The 21,418-nt window shown below is 37.1% G+C and overlaps 1 protein-coding gene across 2 annotated transcripts; it reads left to right on the top strand.

The window, feature by feature from the left end:
* Window positions 1-237: 237 nt before the first annotated feature.
* LOC110168402 (sortilin-like) lies at window positions 238-21,265 on the top strand. 2 transcript variants are annotated; one of them, XM_055160984.1, is made up of 20 exons: window positions 238-564; window positions 8,572-8,634; window positions 8,720-8,793; window positions 10,410-10,512; window positions 10,696-10,857; window positions 11,296-11,369; window positions 11,600-11,649; window positions 11,727-11,854; window positions 12,875-13,019; window positions 13,187-13,342; window positions 13,523-13,629; window positions 13,762-13,864; window positions 14,082-14,250; window positions 14,549-14,733; window positions 15,122-15,308; window positions 15,633-15,749; window positions 16,601-16,709; window positions 17,545-17,657; window positions 17,736-17,862; window positions 18,638-21,265. In XM_055160984.1, exons 1-20 carry the CDS (start codon window positions 307-309, stop codon window positions 18,650-18,652), a joined length of 2,445 nt encoding a protein of 814 aa, XP_055016959.1. In that variant the 5' UTR covers window positions 238-306; the 3' UTR covers window positions 18,653-21,265. The 2 variants fall into 2 exon arrangements, with proteins under 2 accessions (XP_055016959.1, XP_055016961.1); XM_055160986.1 differs by lacking the exon at window positions 238-564 and adding an exon at window positions 671-794.
* Window positions 21,266-21,418: the final 153 nt, after the last annotated feature.

Genomic DNA, 21,418 nt, shown 5'->3' with positions numbered 1-21,418 from the left:
CTCCCCCCTACTGCATTGCTTTCATAATCAAATTTTCTGGATAATCTCTGGCCACAGCTGTCTGTTGTGAGTGATCTGTGCAGTCCTTCCACTAGAGGCCGCCAAAACAACACTAAACCCTTTACATCCCCAGAGCGCACGATACCGTTTGATCCAATCACATTCCGCTTTTTTTTTTTTTGGCCCTAACCAATCCTGGCTCTTGCTCTCCGCGGATGGATTTGTGGATGGAAGTTTGTGTGCAAAGAATCTCGCACAGATGAGTTCTTCTCGTGTCCGAAGTTGCGTCTAGTACTTCTCGTAAACATGCGATTCGTGTCTTGCGTTTTGGCGCTTGGTGCGGTTTTCTCAACATCTTTGACGCTCGGAGCGGAATTTGACGCCAAGGATATTGCAAAGTTAGCGGATTTTCGAAAGGATGAGAGTGCACGAAGTTTAGGGGCAAAACAATCGTCACAAATTCGTCAAAAGTGGGAACGAAGGAGAAGCCTTACGGGGTTGAATGATGAGACTTGCACGACTTTGGATGGAGCCGATTCAGTTCTTCAAAATAACACGCATACCGTAAGTAAAAACATGCACATTTTCGCCTAATTCACGTTCAAAATAAAGATGCAGAGCTGTGTAAATGTGTCCAGTGGCTCGACTACAGATGGGATGATGATTCAGATGCCCACATGGAACAAGGCAGAAAGGGATTTTGCACCAAATGTTCAAAAATCAAGATTATGAAAGCAAGCTATGGATATTTTGATTTGAAGCCAACAACCAACGTGATTTATGTCTTGTGTTATGTAAGTTTAGGCCTAGCTGAAGAGAAGTACAGCCTCCCAAATATTATCTAGCCCTCAACAACATTGGTTAGTTTTTGGACATCAATTAGGATACCTCTTGCTGCGAAAATGAGAAACTGGCAGTTACTTTAGATTTTTTTTTTTTTTTAATACAATAAAATAACGACCAGAAGTACCACTGGTATATTTGATAATGAGTTAAATTTTCTGTAATGTTTTCAGATATACCTGATAAAATTGCTACACATCAAATTAAATAAAAGTTTCATCAATTGAATGCCAAATAGATTAAAGGTGCACTATGTAACTTTTAGGGTTGAGGGTTTTCCACCTGCTTCTCTCACTGGAAATTTCATAGGTTTGCCTGGAATGTTCCATAGATTTTACCAATAAAAACACCTGTAATTGAATAGATGCAAGATGAATGAATTTAATGCCTTACTGTGGAACATTTAGACTAATAACGTCTTCATGGAGACAAGTGGCGAACCTGCAACCAGAAAAGTTACATAGTTTAATTTAAAAATATGTTTATCTGTAGGAGTAGTCTAAAGCCACAAGTGTAATATTTTTACCGATCTTAAACCTGGATAAATAGATTGGTCTGTGTGTGGAAGGGCATTTGGGTTGAAATCTGTGGGGCAGTTATCTGTATATATGTCTTTTTACAAACACGTGTGGTGTATGAGTACTTTTCTGTAAATCGTTGTTTTTGTTGAACTCCCGTGAACTTGAGGTCTTTCCAGTGCAGTTTTGGTCAGAGACATGGTCAGATCTAAGTAATGTATAGTTAGATATATTTCGGCAGTACACTGCTACACCCCCTTTGAGTCAACTAATGGTAACTCAGGGCTTGTCTTTAATCAACCAAGCATTTGACCCATCCTTCAGTGTAACTGGGGTAACTTGTCAGGCGCAGTGCTGCGCTCAGGGACCCATCTCTAGATCTTGGGCTACACTTGGTCAGGACTGCCTTAGCTGGAGAAGTTTACCTATTGTGCATGTTTAACGCAGTCAGTATTCCCTAATAATCACCTTTTTGAAATGATAATGTATTGATACTTTACAGCATCAGCATTACTTTACATGTCATCAACATTCCCTGGGGCTGTGGTGATAACTGCAGGCACTGCTCTGTCTGAAACTTTGTTAGACTGTAATCTGATCTTTATTTCAACACAATCTGCCCAGAAAGAATTGACTATTTTTTCTTGAGTTTTCCAGAACTGTGATACGCATACATGTAGAACACCCCCAGCATGATTCTTCAAAAAGTTTAAACCGGGTATGTCAAACTCAGGCCCGGGGGCCATATTTGGCCCACGATATAATTATATTTGGTCTGCGAGATCATATCAAATATGTATTAGAGCTGCCGCGCCAGTATCGTGCTAATATTACAAATCCCAGAATGCTTTGCAAATGTGTTGCTGCATTTTGTTGGCTTGTGAAAAAATAAAAAATTAAGTAGTTCAAAAGCTACAGATAGGCTATAGAGACATTATGTAATATTTTGTTATTATTTTATATTATGCTTATTCTGGATTCAATGCAAAACTATTATTAAACATTTATTTTAATAAGAAAAGGTTTAATTACATATCTCGAAAGAAGAGAAAACATGCAGATGTTATTAAATTTTTTCAGTAAATATTTTGTTTGGCCCACGACGTAGTCCTAGTTTTTCATTTTGGCCCTCTGTGAGTTTGAGTTTGACAACCCTGGTTTAAACCGTTTATTTACAGTGGTCCAAAATTGTTTCTCACTTAGTTTATAAGAGGCCAGAGTGGCGTTTCATTACCACATTAAAACTAATAGCAGCTAGCATGGTAAATGTGCACTTCCTGATTATCGGACAATACAATTCTTTATAATAGGATGCAAACTGCATTCAGGCATATTCTGACCACAATAAGAGCTATACAGTATATCTGTTGAGCAAGGCAATCCTTGCTCAAATACACAGGAAAAAAAAAAACATCCAACACAGGCCCTTTAAGTTCTATGGTCATTTTTGTTTTGGTACACTATGAATGGAGGGTTTATACAGTAAAAAATAAAAACGGCAACAACACTGAATGAATTATAGTAGTAGATTATCACTTTATTCTTAAAATGCAACTTAAATGAGAAGGTTGACTGCTTCTGTGATTGGGCTTAAAGTATCAGACAAACAAAGACTTAGATGTGTAGTGTTTTCCTGTGCCCAAAGGGGAACTGACCTCCTGCTGAGTCCAGTCTGTAATCTCACAAACTCCTGTAAGCTTTAATGAACAGCCAACAGCAAACAAAAGCAAACCTCATATAATAGAGCTATTCATTACACATACATTACAAGGCAATTTTCCGTTGATGTAAGGTATTAAATGCTAAGGGTTTAGTCATCATTATTTTAATATGACATATGGTTAATTACACCTAAAAGTGATATAGAGATTTAATGATCCAAGTTTTTCAGTCCAAATATATCTAACATTTACTTTTTATAACTAGATGATGTCGTAGTTTCAGATGTAGGGCAGGCAGCTATGTAACTGTATGGAAGATTGACAGTGAATTGTTTACCCAAAATGTCAAAATCAAAGTGGATGTGGTTACATGCACACTCAAAAACCTGATTATTATGAGATTTCTGGAGTTAAAAGATTATTACAATTAAAATGACATATAAACAGCAAAACCACATAATTTCTTTCTAATCACAGTTCCTCTGATTACTCGCATCAATTTGTGCAGTTTGTATTTCCTTTAAGTAATTCTGGAGGTTCAGGAAATTGGATATTAGTCAGATTTTGGTGAAGCCAGTGTGAACGTTCTTTGACTATTTCAAGAAAAATAGTTTTTGCCTACATTTGATTCCACAAATTTTGTCAATGTTTTCTCACAAAAGTGTATTCTAAATTATAGGCCTCTGTTGCTTTCTATGGTGTCACCAAAATGAGAATGCTTGAGAGTGAATCATGAGTTTTTCCTTTTCCATAAAAATACACTACTTCCTAGTACTTTTCTATGTAAATATTTTATTGTTTTGCATGAACTCACAGGCAGGTGTAGTCTTGTGAGTGCAGTTTGGAACAGATACACAGAGATAGGCTCCCTTTTTATACAACTAATTGGTCGGCAGGACTTGTCTTTTTTAGTCTGCTTCAGCCCTATTATATTAATTAGTCAGGCTATTTCATAATTAAAAAATTATGTGATGTTAGAATCTGCATTTTTTTGTCAGACGAAGGGAATTGCTATTTCAAAGTTTAAAACTGAAGTCAGAACCTTTACCAAAGAAGTTACGCAATAGTTAGTTGTAACCAGTTGACCAGAGCTCCAGAGTAACACATTTAGATTTTTGGTGTTATGATTCTGAGAAAGTAAAATGTGGAGAAAGAGTTATGTAATGTCAGAGTTTGGACATGATGAAGTGTTCTTGGAGAGCATTCCTGTCGCGCACCAGGCAGACTTCTGTTCTTAGAAACGGTATAAGACAATATGGATGTGTCATGGTCCATTTATTTGAATAGAACCATTTATTTTACAAAGTGGCTTCCAAATTAAAACAAAATCAAGATCCAGTCATTTTAAATCTTCAGTGGGTCTTTTTAATCAAGAGTTCCACATCTAATCCAGTGTCAGTAAAACATGTGGTTTGGATCAGAGTTTACATTTTGGAAAAAAAAAATTGAACTGTTTTGTGTTATTAATGGCCCCGATAAAAATATGTTCATTAAATTAAAGGTGCCTGGAGGTGGCACGTCACCTGCATGATTCCATGGAACTAGAAAGTTAAAACTGTAAACCTGCTCACAGTAAGGATGGAATGTATTTCTATGTTTTTCAGTGTCACAAACAACCAAAATGGAAATATTTGTAATGAAAAATTGTGATTCATCAATACAAAAACATGTGATTAAACCTTTTGTCATATCACCAAGCTCTACTAGGTAAAGTAAAGGAAATGAGTAGAGACCAAATGGAATAGAGCCAAAAATAGGATATTGTAGATTGTCATTTAGTTGATTAATTGGTTGATTGATCGGTTAGTTACATAAGGATTTCTACAGAAACAGTGAGCAAAGCACTAAATGTTGAATCTGAAGAGAAAGAAAAGCTCCTCCGTTTACAAAATACAGAGAGAGATAATTCCCGGGGAAGTGTAGGTGTAGTCGTGTGAGTGCAGTTTGAGTCATAGAGATGAAAAGTTTTGAGAGCATTTGCCCCGGCCCCATTTTTAGTTGACTAATTGTTCAGCAGGATATATCCACTACGGTCCTATAGAAGAAATGTAATTGTAACTGTAGTTTTTCTGTTTTCAGTGCTAATTACATCATCATCTTTCTGACTGACATCATCTTTTATATAGGCCCTTTCTCTGCTGTGCTGGTATAGGCGCTTTTCTATAGATTCTGGTCAGTGTGTTGTGTAAACATGACCAGGGCCAGAGCTTTTTCAGATCCAGAGTCTGAATAAAGAGTCTCTGTGTGTGACCTCTCTGAGACCTGCTTTAGACCACAGCACCGCTGATCTGCGCACAACTCACCTGGGTGGGACTTTATCAGAAACACTACACTGTAATGTGAAGAAAGTAGTCCATCCACAGTACTGAAATTTTGTAATCTCATCTTTGTGGTAATTTTTCATCATTCAGTGCTTCTGTTTAATGCAGTGCTATATTCAAACAGTTTTTCCACCCACTCGTCCTATTCATGGTTTCAGCTTCCTGATATTTGCAATGTTTGAAGATTTTTTCCATTCAAAAGATGTAATATTTTGTTCGAAAATGTTCATCACTATGGCAACAGCATCCAATTGGAGCAGAGTGAGTGACAAGTGTATTTACCCAATCACAGTGAAGTATGAGCTTTCAGGATAACTAAAATGCTGTACTTTTGTTACCTTCAAGAGACATGGCTGCCAATGTGCCCCACTGACCCTCACGCTAGAATAGATTAACACTCAACACAGGTCAGGTATCCTACACAAGACATCCAGGCATTAAAGGCCCTGTATTACACAAACATGACTTTTGTGAGCTTTAAGACTGGTTAGAATGTTGTTATGTCACCAAAAACATAACTGGAGTTGATCACACATGTTAGAGTAACATTTTTATTATAAGTCTATCCTTGTGATGTCATGTAGTGGTAGTTTTCAAGATAATAGCTTTTGTTTTGTTTTTTTACCTTTTGTTCAGAAGAGAACAGAGAGCAGTTCCAGTGCTAAAATTATCCAAATGAGTCTAGTGAAGGTGTATGGAACTCAGCCTAAATATGCAGGGTTTGTGTGTTAAACATATGGAAGGAAACAAAACTCAACTCCAGGTATGTTTTTTGATGAGGAAACAACATTGTGACATAGATCAGAAAATAGCATATTATGGGCCTTTTAAAACCAATGCAATCACACAGATATGCTCTGTAGTACACTGTGATTATGTAGGATAGGCAGCCCACAAGTAAACGACTCAAAAATGAGGCAGAAATCAGGTTTTCAGCATAACATTTCAAAATCAATTGTTCTTGGAGCTTTAGTAACTAGCTTTTTGTAAAGGAATGTACAATTTATGGAGGCATTTGCGAGGTGACATGTTCTAACTCTTAATGGTGAATTTGCTGGCCCCTGGATTAGTGAAAGTGCTATTTTTACTGCAGGAAAGTTGTTGTTCTCACTGTTTTTTCCACTGGAGTTTTTTATAGTTTTCCATCAGACCCTGCTCCCTGTGGTTCAGCTGTACAGTCTCAGGCAGAGCTCACCTTGTAAACATGCTCCCTGCCAAAGAATGAACCAAGGAGCAAAGACTTCCTGGTTCAGACATAGAGGACTGAGGGAAGAAATGTCACTGAAATATTGTGTTTGTGGGGGATACATCAAGAATGTGCTGCCTGTAAATATCTTGGTTGAGGTTCAAATGTTACACAAAATGAGAATGGACTATTATATGAACCAGGAAAGGAAAGACTATACATAATTGTATCCTCTTGTTTGGAAGATTACACTAAACACAATTAAGTCTCATTTTGCTGTCACTTTTAATGGTTCTATTTATGACATACACAATGCTCTAATTTTGCACATCATCAAAGCCAGATAATTGCGATTTTATAAATTTTTCAGTCTGAATCCGGTGGAGAATTGTTTAAACTTTTAAACACCATTGTTTTCAGTAGATTTTCAAATAACATGATTTTTTTTTTTTTTGAAACACAGTGTTCTTGAATTTGTAGTATTTTTGAATGAATTCGCAATCTAGCCAGTGTGAATAGATAAATGTCATTTGAGGTGTTTGAAGAGGTCACTGGCAGAGATTGACTGCTATATAATCGCTACTCAGTCCCCGAGCAGCTGTGGCTACAGAAACAGCACCAAATATTACTGACCTTCAATTAATAATATAATAGGATGTACTTTGAGAACCTTGAATGGTACAATACAAATGTGCATGTCTTGTTTGTATGTTTAAATATATGTTCTTCAGTATAGGTTGCTAGTTTTTTTTTTTTAACCATTTGTAAGTATTGTATGAATTGAATGTATGTCTGGGGAAGAATGACTCAACGCAATTACCTAGTTGAGGATAAATATAATGTTTGTGTTGTGAAATTGTGAAATGATCAGCCCTGTCGGTGTTGTCATATTACATTATGAAACACCCAATTATTCTGTTTTAATTTGGGACAAAAACTGTCCACTAAGATATGTCATTCTTGTTGTAGTTGAATCTTCTTCCTGTGTCTGGGTGTTGGGTACCTCTATTTTATCCCATCAAACAAAAATGATGCACAGTAGTAGTGTAATCCTCCAGCTAAATTCTCCTCTCCTGACCAGGGACCAGGCTCAGTTCTGGTCCACTGCTCCCAACAGATTTTGCACCTGCAACGACATCGGAGAATAGAGCAATTGCAAGAGGGCAAATTACTTTACAGAACACAATCAAACAATAACCTCATCTTAACCTCAATTAATAACATTTAATCTGGATGTGTAAATGAGTCCTGAGAGCGTGTTTTCTTGGCGCTGCGCTGTTCTTTGGTCCTGCTGAGCCTGGGACAGTGCATTTGTCCTGTTCACTGGTCATTGTTTTGTCATTGAGTTGAATGTAGGTCACTCACACAGAGCAGCAGACAGACCAGTTACTGCAAATGCAAGGGATGGTTCATTAAAACGCACTAATGACTTGGTTTATTATAGGTAAAAATGTATAAAGATATTCGTGATTTAAATGAGGAAGGATGTGGATGCATGGACAAATTTAATCCATCTTAAATAGCAGCATGAAAAATGGGAACTCAAAGCCACTGGGTCTTGATAATATGCACGTAAACCTCTGAAGAACTAAAATCTAATAGAATGTAATATTTGTATATTAATAATTATTTATTTGAGTTCAGCTTCTTAAAGTTGAATTCTGTAACTTTACTCGTGGAGGGTTAGCTACCTGTTTGCCTCCACAGCATTGTTATTACTTTGCTTTGAATGTTCCACACTATGTCCTGTTACTTGTCTATCTTATATTCAATTATATGTGTCTATATTCTTCAAAAGTACCTTGAAAAACATGGATCCCTACTGTGAGCTGGCTTGCCTCTTCACAGATCTGACCAGTAACTTGGCCTAAAGACCTCAGCTGCTTGTCTCCCTACAGATCAATAAGTTTAATGCCATACTGTGCAATGGGGAATGTCTCCCAGAGAAATAACAACATTGGATTAAAAATGAATTTCTTAACTATAAACTATGCATATTTTTGAAGACTAAACAAAATAATTTTTAAATTCATTTTTTCTAGTTCACGTTCAAAGTGCGGACCATGGGCTCCCTGTCATTGGCCTGGGTTGGAGATGGATCAGGGGTGAGTGTATTCAATTCAATACAAATGTAAAAAGACTAAAGAATAAAAACTGGACCATTTAAAGTCCTGCGGTTTTGCTCTCTAGGTGCTGCTGGTGCTGACCACATTTCATGTCCCTTTGTTTATGCTGCGTTTGGGACAGTCCAACCTCTATAGAAGGTGAGAAAATGTCCAAGTTTGAGCTCCTCCATCCAAACCACACATTTTTTATTTTTAATGAATATCAGTGGTTAATAAAAATATTATCAAACATTAGGGGTGTAACGGTACATGTATTCGTGCTGAACCATTTTGGTAAAGGTCGTTCAGTACTGTGTAGGGCAGTGCACAAGTGAATTTACACAATTTGTGTGTGTTTACATTCCATCACTACATGTGCAGCTACACGGAAGGCTCGGCTCTTTAATATTCACAAGGGAACCCGTCCGTGATTGGGGTGCAGTGTTTCCTGCAGGACTTTATAGTTAGGGCGGCCACCTTGACAACAATTGCCTCCTGCCTTGACTATGTCCCTCTGAACCATGTGAATACTCACAAAACTACTGTTGTCCCACCCCGGTCCTCACTTTTGCATTTCGCCAGCATGGAATCTCCCTGCCAGCGGATCTGCTCTTACTGCAGACAATGTGGACAATTAGTTTTTTCTGGATTAAGTAAAACTTCATCCTGGAACTGTTAGTGCTGCGCTTTTCTTTTTGAAATGTTTTGTTTACTGTTTACAAGGAATTTATTTTTTATAATACTTCCTACATTTGTTGCTTATTTGACAATATTTTCTTTAACTTATTAGTATTACCAAGCAGCACTTTGCATTGATTTTATTTTCCCATTTGTATAAAGCAAATGGTATTGTTTCCATACTGTACTGAAAATGAACCGAACCGTGACCTCAAAACCAAGGTACATACCTAACCGTGATATTTGTGTACATTACACCCCTATCATTCAAATATTAAGGGTGTGCATCTTGAGTCTGACGATACGATAAATATCATGATTCGCTTGTCACGATTCAATATATCATGATATATCCTGATACTAAAACAATGTCTGATATATTGGGATTTATCAATTACTTCTAATAATACAGTCAGCTACACCTTGAAGAGAACTAAGTTGTATGCAATATTATAAATGTTTTAAAATAATGACAGTGAAGAGAACAGTGAATGTAACTAATTAATTTTTGTGAAAAATATTTTAAAAATCGGTTCGGGATTATGAAGTATCACAATATATTTTGAATTGATTTTTTTCTTTCTTTCACCCCCAACAAATATTTATAGATGCAATTTTAAGGTGCTGTTAGACCCACAAACATAATAATCCCCAATGTAGTATAATTCAAACCTTCAAACATAATAACAGTTCTCCACCACAAACGTAATAACCACATTTAGTTTGTGGTGGGAGTTTATTACGTTTGTGGGGCTTGAAGGTGCATTTTGTAACTTTTCTGAGGGAGGGTTTTTGTGGAGACAAGCCCATTGCGCTATGAGGCTAACAGGTCATATCTGTGGAGAGACAAATCTGTTCACAATAAGCATTTTGCTGGAAATAAAAGCACATATAATTGAACAAGTGCAAGGTAGATAAGTGAATGCTAACTATACTATGGAACATTCTAGACAAAACATTCACATCTCTATCTCAAGTGACAGACCCTGCACCAGAAAAGTTTTGTTGTGCACCTTTAAGAGCCATTTCTAGACTAATTGTTATTATCTATGTCTAACCATAATTGCCAGGCCAATTACTGTCTTTTTTTTTTTCAGTGAAGATTATGGAAAAACATTTGAAGACGTCACTCATCTCATCAACCACACATTTATACAGACTGAGTTTGGCATCGCTATCAGTCCTGACCACTCTGGCAAAGTAAGAAGAAACACTTACCCCACCTACCCCTCACATCTTCATCCTCTACTCCAGCTGCCTCTCTCCTCTGCATCCTCTGCACCATCTGACCCGCTCATCTACTCCTGTCTGCTCCTGTCTGCTTTTGTCTGCTCCTGTCTGCTCTTGTTTGCTCCGCTCATTAAACGTCTTGTGTGTTCGTAGGTGATTCTGACTGGTGATGTGTCAGACTTGGGAGGTTTTAAACTCTTTCGGTCACATGACTTTGGTTTGACCTTTGAAGCGATTGACTTGCCCTTCGAGCCCCTTATTCAGATGCTCTTTAACCCTGCGGACTGCGACGTACTCCTGACTCTCAGCATCACGGTACCAAATGCTGCTAATAAAATAATAAATAAATGTTTTATTAAATAGTTAGGTCCACAATTGGATAGATAGTAGGCAGTATCTCTCCTTCTCTCTCTCATATCAGAGCATGGGTAGAGCCAGTATTTCTTCATATGTTATATGCTGGTTACAAAAAGGAATGTCCAGAAATGTTTAACTGCTAAATCATAACTTAAAAATGACAAGGACTGTAGATGCGAGGAATATTAAGGAAAAAAATTATCTTTGATCTCAATATCGTATTTGGATTATCCCAGTGAAGATATTAATGATCATTTTTATTCAAATTGTGCTAAAATTTACCTGTAAAAGCCATGGTTGAGATTCAAATACCATCTCATCTCAATTAAAGACAACAGGTGTACTTTATACTATCTAGTGATGTCCTCTTTAAGTTGAATGCTCTGTCCCCATCAGTTGGACCTGTGGCTGTCTGAGGACTTTGGCGCCACCTGGAGGAAGATCCATGACAGTGTTTGCTTGGTGCGATGGTAAGATTTCAAAGTTTTTCTCCATACACCAGGTTCATAGTTGAGTAATCATGATGACAAACTTTACTTGCTTTGAGTGACGTTTGCTTTTACTGGTCAACATAACAGTTGGAGGAAAATACATTGACAAAAATGGTTACCCATCTTTAATCTTTTAGTTTAAATAAATGTGTAATATTTACTATATACATAATTCTCTTGGAAACTAAAGAGAACCCTTTTTTACACAGGGGCCCAAACAACAACATTTTCTTCACCACAAACCATAATGGGTCATGCAGTAAGTCAACACGCACTTTAAAATGACAATAGTAAATGCATACATTGCTTTATTGGTACTTCTTATTCCTCCTTTAGATGACAAAGGGATGCTGGAGCTCAGGAGGTCATCTGATTACGGCAGAAGTTTCAAAATCATCGCCACTAGAGTTTACTCCTTTGTTTTGGGTGGACGTTTTGTTTTTGCATCGATAATGACTGGTTCGGTAAATTTTATTTTAGTCTCATCTTGAAATAGGTCTTTCATCTTGTAGTATTTCTTGAGTCGATGCTTTTGTCCATGTTTTTTTATTGATACTAAAACTGGCATTGTTAAATATCAGCAGAATATAGACTGATTATAGAGTTGATAGATTGGTGCCCTGTCACTAGTGATTCAAAATGGAAATAAGTGTAATGAAGCTAAATATGCAGCAATATGCTTAGATTGTTAGGAAGTAGTTAGTTCCGATAGGCATGACAGGGGGATTAGATCATCAGGGACATACATGTTCTGTCCATATCAAAACAAATGTCTGCTTACAAGGGAAAAAAAAAAGGAAAAAAATATCATGGGACTGAAAAACATTGCTGTTTTCTACAGAATCAGTGAGCAAAACCCTAAACTCTGTTAATCTGATGTGAGATACATTTCATTTTATACAAAATAACCAAAGAGCTGCTTCATATATCACTAAAATAAACAAATCTGATTACACAGTCATGTTTGGTTCTGGGTCAAGATGCAACGAAGAGAGTGGAGACCAGACTGTTATCCCTCTGTATAAAAATACAGAGTGATATTATTCTGGATTGGCTAGGCAAAAAAACCCATGTGTAATATAGCAGTATATTTTGTGTTTATATGTGAACTCTGGGCTTAGACTGCATGCAGTGCAACTCCGGTCCAGTGGCCGTGAGTATTCTGTACAGTAAAAGTAGTGAGAGGAGCTCAGACCACACACTTGCATGAATGAATTCAGTTGGATTCTATTTTTGCCAGACGCCGGAGCGACTGCAGCCTTTACCCTTAATAAATAAAATGTTATAATGTGAACACGTGGTCTCATGTGCAGCCTTCAAAGGCAGTGATCACAACTGCACAGCTGGTCCTCATGTCACAGACTGGTCCGGCACCCAGCTCAAGCTAGACAGGGTGCAGTCTGAGCCCGGGGTAATATAAAATTGGTGTAAAGCTCTATATGATCAACTATGATTTCAGTGTTTTTAAATGCTTCTCTCTTTAGGGCACAGAGCGGATGATCCATGTATCTGTAGACGGTGGAGATTTGTGGAACTCTGCTCAGCTTCCCACAGTGAACCACGAACAATTCTACTCCATTCTCTCAGCCAATCAGGAGCTGGTGTTCATGCACGTGGACGACCCTGGAGGTACAGACAGGTTATCTCCATGGATAATGTTCTGACGTGTGGTTTTATGCCACCTCCAGAAACGTACACGTATTTTTTTTGTTGGTGTAGTTGCAAATATATTGTGGCCTGAATCATCATAATGTTGATTAACTGAATCATCTGGATGTTGATTGCTGTATTGTCAGACTCTGGAGTGGGGACAGTCTATGTATCTGACGACAGAGGGACGGTATTCTCAAAGTCTCTAGAGCGCCACCTGTACACAACCACCGGGAGTGACACGGACTTCACTGTGGTGTCTTCACTGAGAGGAGTCTACATGACTAGTATCCTCACTGAAGGTAATCATAATGTCTCACCACTTACCACAAAACATATCTCGTACTGTAAGATGGACTGACTCTGACTGGTAATGAGCCTTCATAGTAAAATATTGTGTTGAGGTAAGGGCCCTTTAACCCAGTGGTTTGATAGAATTTAAAATATTGAATGTAATTAACTATAATAACTATACCTAACAGATGGAGAGGTAGAGACAGTGATCACGTTTGACCAGGGAGCAACATGGCAGCCGCTGAAAAGCCCAGAGAACTGTGACTCTGAAGCATCTGCTAACAGACCACACAGGGTAAAACATAACAAAAACCTCCTTTTACGTAGCAATATATTGTAGTTAAATATTTATCAGGACAAGTTTATGATACAAATATTAGATCAGTGCATTTGATTTCTTACACCCTTAATAACCTTTTTCTTACAGTGCAAGCTCCATATCCACTCCACCTACAGCACCAGTCTGAAGCTCAATGTACCCATGTTACCGCTGTCCCAGTCCAATGCTGTTGGACTCATCATTGCACACGGTAAGGCCTATTATGCTTTTTTGTATTTAATATGTTTAACTGTAAACAGTATTTCTAACTCTAACTCCATCCGCTACTTACAAAATATGAGTAAGACAATTATTCCGTTAATATAAAAGTTCAGTTTAGTATTCTAGCTTATAAATCTTAAATTAATATTCTGAATGTATTTAGACTCATGTATTTTACTGTGTATTTAACTCTGTGTATTCTGTAGGCAGTATTGGAGAAGGGGAGTCCATTTTGTCTCCTGATGTTTACATATCTGATGATGGAGGATATTCCTGGTTCTTCGCTCTAAAAGGGCCTCATCATTATGCCATTCTGGACTATGGAGGGCTCATAGTCGCCGTGGAACACACCAACTCCCCTGTCAACCAAATCAAGTGAGTCTCGCAATTAGTCATAATAACTACACTATAATTAAGTTGTTTTTCAAGTTTGCTTAAAAAGTTTGACTCTGGGTCATTCTATGTGGAGTTTGCATGTTCTTCTTGTGTTTTGGTGGGTTTCCTGCAGGAACTAGGGTTTCTCCCATCAACATAAAAATGCATAATTAGATAAAATTCTAGCTTTAGTACTACTTAACCATATAAATATAGGAATACACCAAAAGAAATAGAGTTAGGTCTGTAGTGTCTGTTTATTAACAATTATACTATGTCCCCCTCTCTCTCTTCTCAGATACTCTGTAGACGAGGGTCAGTGCTGGCACTCCTTTAATTTCACATCAGAGCCATTTCACTTCAGCGGTCTGGACTCTGAGCCTGGCTCCAGATCCATGAACTTGAGTCTGTGGGGCTACAGGAATGACTACAGCCGCTGGGTCGTCATCACCATCGACCTGCGCAAGGTGCTCAGCAGAGATTGTGAGTGTGCCTCCCAGGGGTGTGGGGATTTCAGTAGTGATTATTCGTACTGTACAAGCTATTATTGCCAGACCAGCTAAGATCACACGCTTTTACAATACCTTACAAACATTATTTTCTCTCCATGATTTCTGATGAGAATGACTGACAGGTGGATTAACCAATCAGAGAAATGCATGGGTCGTTTATGTTGAAACAAACATGGCAGATTACGAGTAAAAAAGAAAAAAAACAACAACACAAGACTGAGAAATGGTGCCAGTTTTTACAGAATCTAATTTAAAAAGTAGTCTAGCTCTGTATGATGTAATCTCCCATTCAACCAGGTTGCAGACATTCCAGCTTCAATCTAATCATATGTAGCTGTTTCTTCTCTGTTTTTGTGCAGGTACAGAGGAGGACTTTGTGCCATGGCTCTCTCACTCAGACCCCTCCGGACCCTCAGACCAATGTGTTCTGGGGTTTAAAGAGACTTTTTTGCGTCTGAGAAAAGGAGCTGTTTGTTATAAAGGCAAAGACTATGAGACTGAGACTAAAATTGCCCCCTGCCCCTGCACCCCCAATGACTATCACTGGTATGTTGCCCATTATTGCTAATAATACTGGAGTGATTCAGTTTGTGTTTTAATGAAGTTTTCAGTAGTTAACTGCTATAGTGTGGAGTATTCCAGGCAACTTTTGTGCTTTTTCTATGCTAAAAGTTGGGGAAAATATTGCTTTGTCATGTTGTCCATGCCTTTTAACATATATTTTAGGTTGTAAGACATATACTATACTTCAGGTCAGAATTAAAAGCTTAAGTAATGCATAATTAGAAACTTTTTTGAACTTGTTAGCACCTCCTATTTACAGTTAATAACCTTGACTGTTCCCTCATTGGCTGCATTAATCTTGTACAGTGACTTTGGCTATTACCGCCCGGACAACAGCTCCGAGTGTGTGGAGCAGGAGGAGCTGAAGGGACAACCACTGGAGTTCTGTTTGAATGGGACCACAGAGCAGCTGCAGACCAGCGGGTGAGAACCAGGCTTCACTACTCTTACTGTATACGACCCTAAGGTGCTTTACCAAGAAGTTTCCATCTGTATGTTTTTGTATATGTGTGTATTTTTTAACTGGTAGAACCTCCGCCCCCCGTCCCTTCACCTGGCCTTTGTTCAGACTCACCTGCCCTCTCTGGTCTTTTTTTTTTATCAGCCCAAAAGCTAGCACACTACCAAAGAGCAATAAGTTAGATAGCGTCTGGTAGTGAGAAAGCAACAATTAGTACATTTTACTTACAAATGGTAGCTTTAAATTTTGAAGGAAATGAACAAGCAATGAAAGCCATTTGGTGTAAAATACAATGAGAAATAAGAATGGTAGGAGTTATTAGTTTGCTTTTATACACTTAAATTTAGATATTGACATTTTAATTTGGTGATTTCAGGTTGACTTTTAATAAAATAAATTAAATCTCATATTCTAGTGTCCTGGGGATAGAAGCAGCTAATGCCACTTTAAATGACGATGTGGACAGCCTGTAGCAAAAACACAAAGCAATAACATAAGGATTACACCACCTGTAGTTTTATTAAATCCTGCTGTCTCGCTCTTACATCTTTAGTCCCTCAAACCCCCTTCATCTTCATATCGAGGTGCTGTCCTGGATTTTACAATCTTTAAAATGTGAAAAAACAGAACTACTTCATTTTAAATGGTTTGCAGGGGTCAAAATTTTTCCTTAGTTTGGATTACTGAAAAATAAATTTGCTTTAGACATATTCTGTCCTTATTTCATCTACAGGGGCAAAAAAAATCTTGGTCAAATAAACAAACTGGGTACAGGCCTTTTTATATTTGTGTATCTTTTGAAAATATTTTGAAGGTACCGGAAGATTCCTGGGGACCGTTGCATTGGAGGGTTCCAGCCAGAAAGGAAAGAGACAGACCTGAAGAGGAAGTGCATCAATGACGCCCAGCAGCCAAATGCTCTGGTCAGATCTGACATTTCAACTTTTTATAAACAATCAAAGAAAGGTGGTGTAACTTTTCAGGATGTGTGGCCCCTAACATAAGGCAGAAACAAAACAAACTGCTAGAATATCAGGGTTGCCAAATTTTGAGAGTGAAACCAAGCCTTTGAAAAACAGCTCAAAACATACAAACTGTTCTCCATCTGTAAACTAAAAGAAATAGTCTATTCTTCAAAAGAACAATAACAACTATTCACAATGGTAATTATGGAAAACACCAGCCCACTGTTTATATGTTCTGAAATACTTAAACGTAAACCATTTAATTAATTTTCAACCTGTGTAAATAAAGCAAAAAATAATGAACTACAACAAAATATCCATTAGTTTATAAAGTTCTCTGTCTCTCATTAGTGTGATTAACAGGTGGACAACTGAGACACATTGGATTTCTACAGAAGAAGAAAAAATTTGTTTTAAATGATATGAAAATGTTTGTGAGTCGTATTTGAGAGACAAGCTACAAATAAACGTCTGTCATAGATACATTAGCAGCAATGTTTGTTTTGATATAGACGGACCATGCGATGTCCCTGATTAGCGAATCCACCTGTCAGTCGCATCCACCTCAACTCGAGGAGATTCAACAGTGACCAGATGCACATTTTAGATTACATTTTAGTATAAGTACTGGTGAAGATGGATTCCACGCAGCTACTTAGAGAGACAATAAGCAGCTATTGGAATATCCCAAAGTTGGATGATTGTTTGAAGAGCACACCAGCTTGTCATAGTTGAGCATTGTCATATTTCACAGGTTTAATTTTATTTTTTACTATTATTCTATTTTTTACAGCCAGTCTCCAGTTCCACCAACACTGCCCTCATAGTTCTGGTTATCATAGCGATTCTTCTGTCCAGCGCTGTCACTGGAGTTTGGCTTGTCAAAAAGTACATTTGTGGAGGAAGGTGAGCATACATTTATTCAGAGGTAAATATTTTATATTTTTACTTGTTTTTATTTAATTCTTGATGTTTTTGTTGCAGGTTCCTCGTGCACAGATACTCGGTGATGCGGGACAACGTTGAAGCAAATAAAATCGAGGGAGTGGATGATGTGGACACAAACTACATGGAGACGGGGAAAGCACAGTACAATGAAGACTCAGATCAGGTATTAGATTTCATACATGTAACTTCAATTATTTATTTATTTTACAGGGACAGTGTGCATTAATCAGCATTACTGTAAATGTGCCAGAATTAGCCAAAAGACAAATTTTCATCTATTGTCTCTTGACAGATACAGTAAGAGCAGATCAACCCCTTTAAGCCTATGGTTAAACACAGTGTACAGTAATTGTATTATGTAACAATTAAAAGAGCTATATTAAAACATTCAGACAGACAAATTGACAAATCAGAGAAGCTGTAAGATTACGACAAGGCAGATTTCATGAGTTAATGTTAAGTGTCTAAAGGTTGTTTAGGGTTAGGTTGATACTGATAACGGTTAGCCAATATTTGCAGTTTTTATCGGCTAGTTGAGTTTGTATTAAATTCAAGTTATATACTTCGGGGCACATCGGCCATGAAAAACACTCATCTTGGTCAACATGTTGATTTTGTAAAAGGTTTTCAGGGTTCCATTCTCCATTGCACAATGAGTGGTACTTTTTGACACAAATTTTATGTTGTTTTAGTATTAAAAATATTTTATAGAAAATATTTAGCTTTAGTTTGCAAAATGTTAAGCAAATTTAAGAGGAAATTTTAAGAGGAAGCATGTTTTCATTTTAGAAAGATTGATTTGGAAACCCTGTTTACTATTTAAGCTATTTTACTGTTCACTTGTTTCTAGTGTTGGACATAATTTGTACCTATTCTGTGGATCACATTGTAATATTGTTGCCATTATTTTTGCCTATCTTATCCCCATCTGTTTTCAGGACCTGTTAGCGTAGTACGGCAGAATCTTAACTCCGGTCTACAGCTCCTGCGCACATTAACATCTGCTTTTGCTGTTCCTTTGGAGAAGACTGGACTGAATGTTACTGTATAAAGAAGAGGAGGAGGAGGCTAGGTGGAAAGTGGATGGAGAGGTAGAGAAGAATGGAGAGAAAGAGGAAGAATGAAAAAAAACAGGGAGCTTCCAGGATGAGCAGCATAAATGGTACAGAAGAGGGAGGGGCTTAAGGACAGAGCAGAGTAAAACCCTTTGGAGATCTTTCTGTTTTTATGTCAGAAACAGCTGAACAATATTGAAGCAGAGAACAACGACAATAGTTTCCATCTCCTTATTTTTAAAGTGCATTTTGAGGATTTGCATAAGTAGCAGGAGGTGGAAACATCTAAATATCTCATTTAGAACCCTGAATTTGTATAAAAATGTATACGCTTGATTCAGGTGGAGTGTGATTTATGAGCATAACAAGTGGAAACGCCATCGATATTTTCAAGTCATTACATCAGGCAGTTTTATTGATGATAGAATTTTTTATTTTTATTTTTCTTGGAGGGGAATTTTACCTTGTGTCCTGATATGAATTTTATTTCAAAATGTTTATTGACTTTACAGAACTTATTTTCTGTTTTTAAAGATGCACTGTGTAACTTTTCTGATTAGAGGATCCACTACTTGCTTGTCTCCTTAGTGATGTTATTGCTTTGCCGTCCTGTATGGCAGTAAAAGTGTCCATCATGTTTTTCAACGTATTTTTAGCTCTAAAAACACAGGTATTTCAAATTATCAATGGATGGATCTGTTTAATACCATACTGTGGAACATTACAGGCAAAGCAATATCATCTAGCATAACATCTTGAGACAAGCAAGCAGTGAACTCACCACTCGAAAATGTACATAGTTCATCTTTTGTTTTATTGAGTGTGGTAGACCTTTTAATGTATGATTTTAGGTTAAAAAGGAAATGCAACTTTTTATGAAGCGTGAAATGTGATCCTCATTCATTTCCAGTCTTCCACTTGTGAAGAGTACAATTTTTTTTCAGCACAGCTCCAGACTTTAGGTCCTGTCTCTGCTCCTTTTTGAGTGTGTGAACTTGAAAGACTTGAATTTTTGCCAAAGCACTTTTATTGTTTCTGATTTTCGCGGTGAGGAAGAGAAATGAAACTTAAACTCAGTCCAGTTTCACCGTAGTGTTTAAACCTTTACTTGAACTTTCTGCTTTTAACAAGGCCCAATGTAGGCTATAGTTGTGAGAGTAGCAATTTAAGTTCTACAAAATCAATCGTTACAATCATATCCTTTTTACACATCTTGAATATTCATTTGAATGTTTTCAATTTAACACCCTGGTATTAACATTATTATGTGTGGTGGGTAAATACTGTAATTGTATTTAGACAAATCACTGATTAATACACAGTTATGTGCAATATTCCTTTCAGAAAGTGTCAAAACCTTCACAATGCTCAATGCTGTACATGGAAAAAACTCACTTTGGTCACATTATCTATACAACTTCTAATGCTTCTAAATGCAAATGTTTATATCATACAGCCTCATTATACTTATTTTAGGGCAGAGCTGAAAGATTTGAGGGAAATAAATGTAACTTTTCTGTCATTTGAAAAACAGTTAGAATAGAATATATTTATTGCCATTGAACATAAACATCGGAGACAACATATATACAACAACATACAAATACAAATACAAGTAGCAGTAGCCCTTGTAAAATACAGTACATTATAAAATATCAGTCAACTATTAATTTCTGTGACTAAGGTGTTTAAATTACAGCTGCACTCAGTGTTCACATTGCGACTTTATAGCACCTCCCTGAGTGGAGAAGCACAAACTGCAGGTTCAGAGAATGGGTCAGAATTGAATGTTATACACTTACTTTTATTTGTATGTAAAATACTGCTAGTTTTTAATCATGTTTAACAGCATCCATCTGAATAAATATTTTCATTAAGAAACATTAGAACAACAGTGCGATAATCTCAAAGTGCAGTTGTTATGTGGACTTTGGTTTCCTCTTTTGTAAAAATTGTTACAAACATCTCAAGGAATATGCAGGTAATTTAATTCAGTGTTTTGTAATGTCTCAATGAATATTAAAGATCATGATGTCCCAGATCCCAGGGTCTCAGGCCCACAACTAGACCCTCTTATTTTTAGTGAAAGGGAGCTCATGTGAGTTTTGGGCTTCCAAAAACTACTACTCATTTTGGACTCAAGTTGAATTACTCCTGTGTTGAAGATAATACTCCCAGTAAAATAAGCTATTGTGATAAGCTGGTCATATTCTCAAGGATGTTTGGTGGATTTCTGTTTTCAGCCATTTGAACTGAATAGAGATGTTTGCACTGTAACTACAGATCTGTGAAAAGGTTGCATCTGTCCGTTCTTATCTTAGCAGACTTTTATGTTAACTTTTATTTTAAAAAATAGGGGCCATGAGTTTTTGTCTTTCATTTCTTTCCTGTTTCACTCTTTTGTTTTTAAAATGTGGGACCTGAGGTGAACCTCTCTGCATTAAATAGTTTTATAATACAGTGTTATTGAATGGAAATATTTAATCAGAAAGAATAATACATCTCTTTTACAAATAATGTCTCTGGGTCATTTATAAGATATGCCTCAAACTAAATAGATAGATATGATGATTCATAATAAAGTGCATTTACGCATAACTGAAATCATAAAATTTAGTATTGAAGAAAAACTCACTCTCAACTCAAAGATGTGAAATTCCTTAC

The sequence above is a fragment of the Boleophthalmus pectinirostris genome, unplaced genomic scaffold, assembly GCF_026225935.1.
Source record: "Boleophthalmus pectinirostris isolate CB_2022bp ecotype Guang Dong unplaced genomic scaffold, ASM2622593v1 HiC_scaffold_3, whole genome shotgun sequence".
Taxonomy (NCBI): Eukaryota; Metazoa; Chordata; class Actinopteri; order Gobiiformes; family Gobiidae; genus Boleophthalmus; species Boleophthalmus pectinirostris.
The sequence above is the reverse complement of the archived record's forward strand: the minus strand, read 5'-3'. Positions and strand labels throughout refer to the sequence as shown.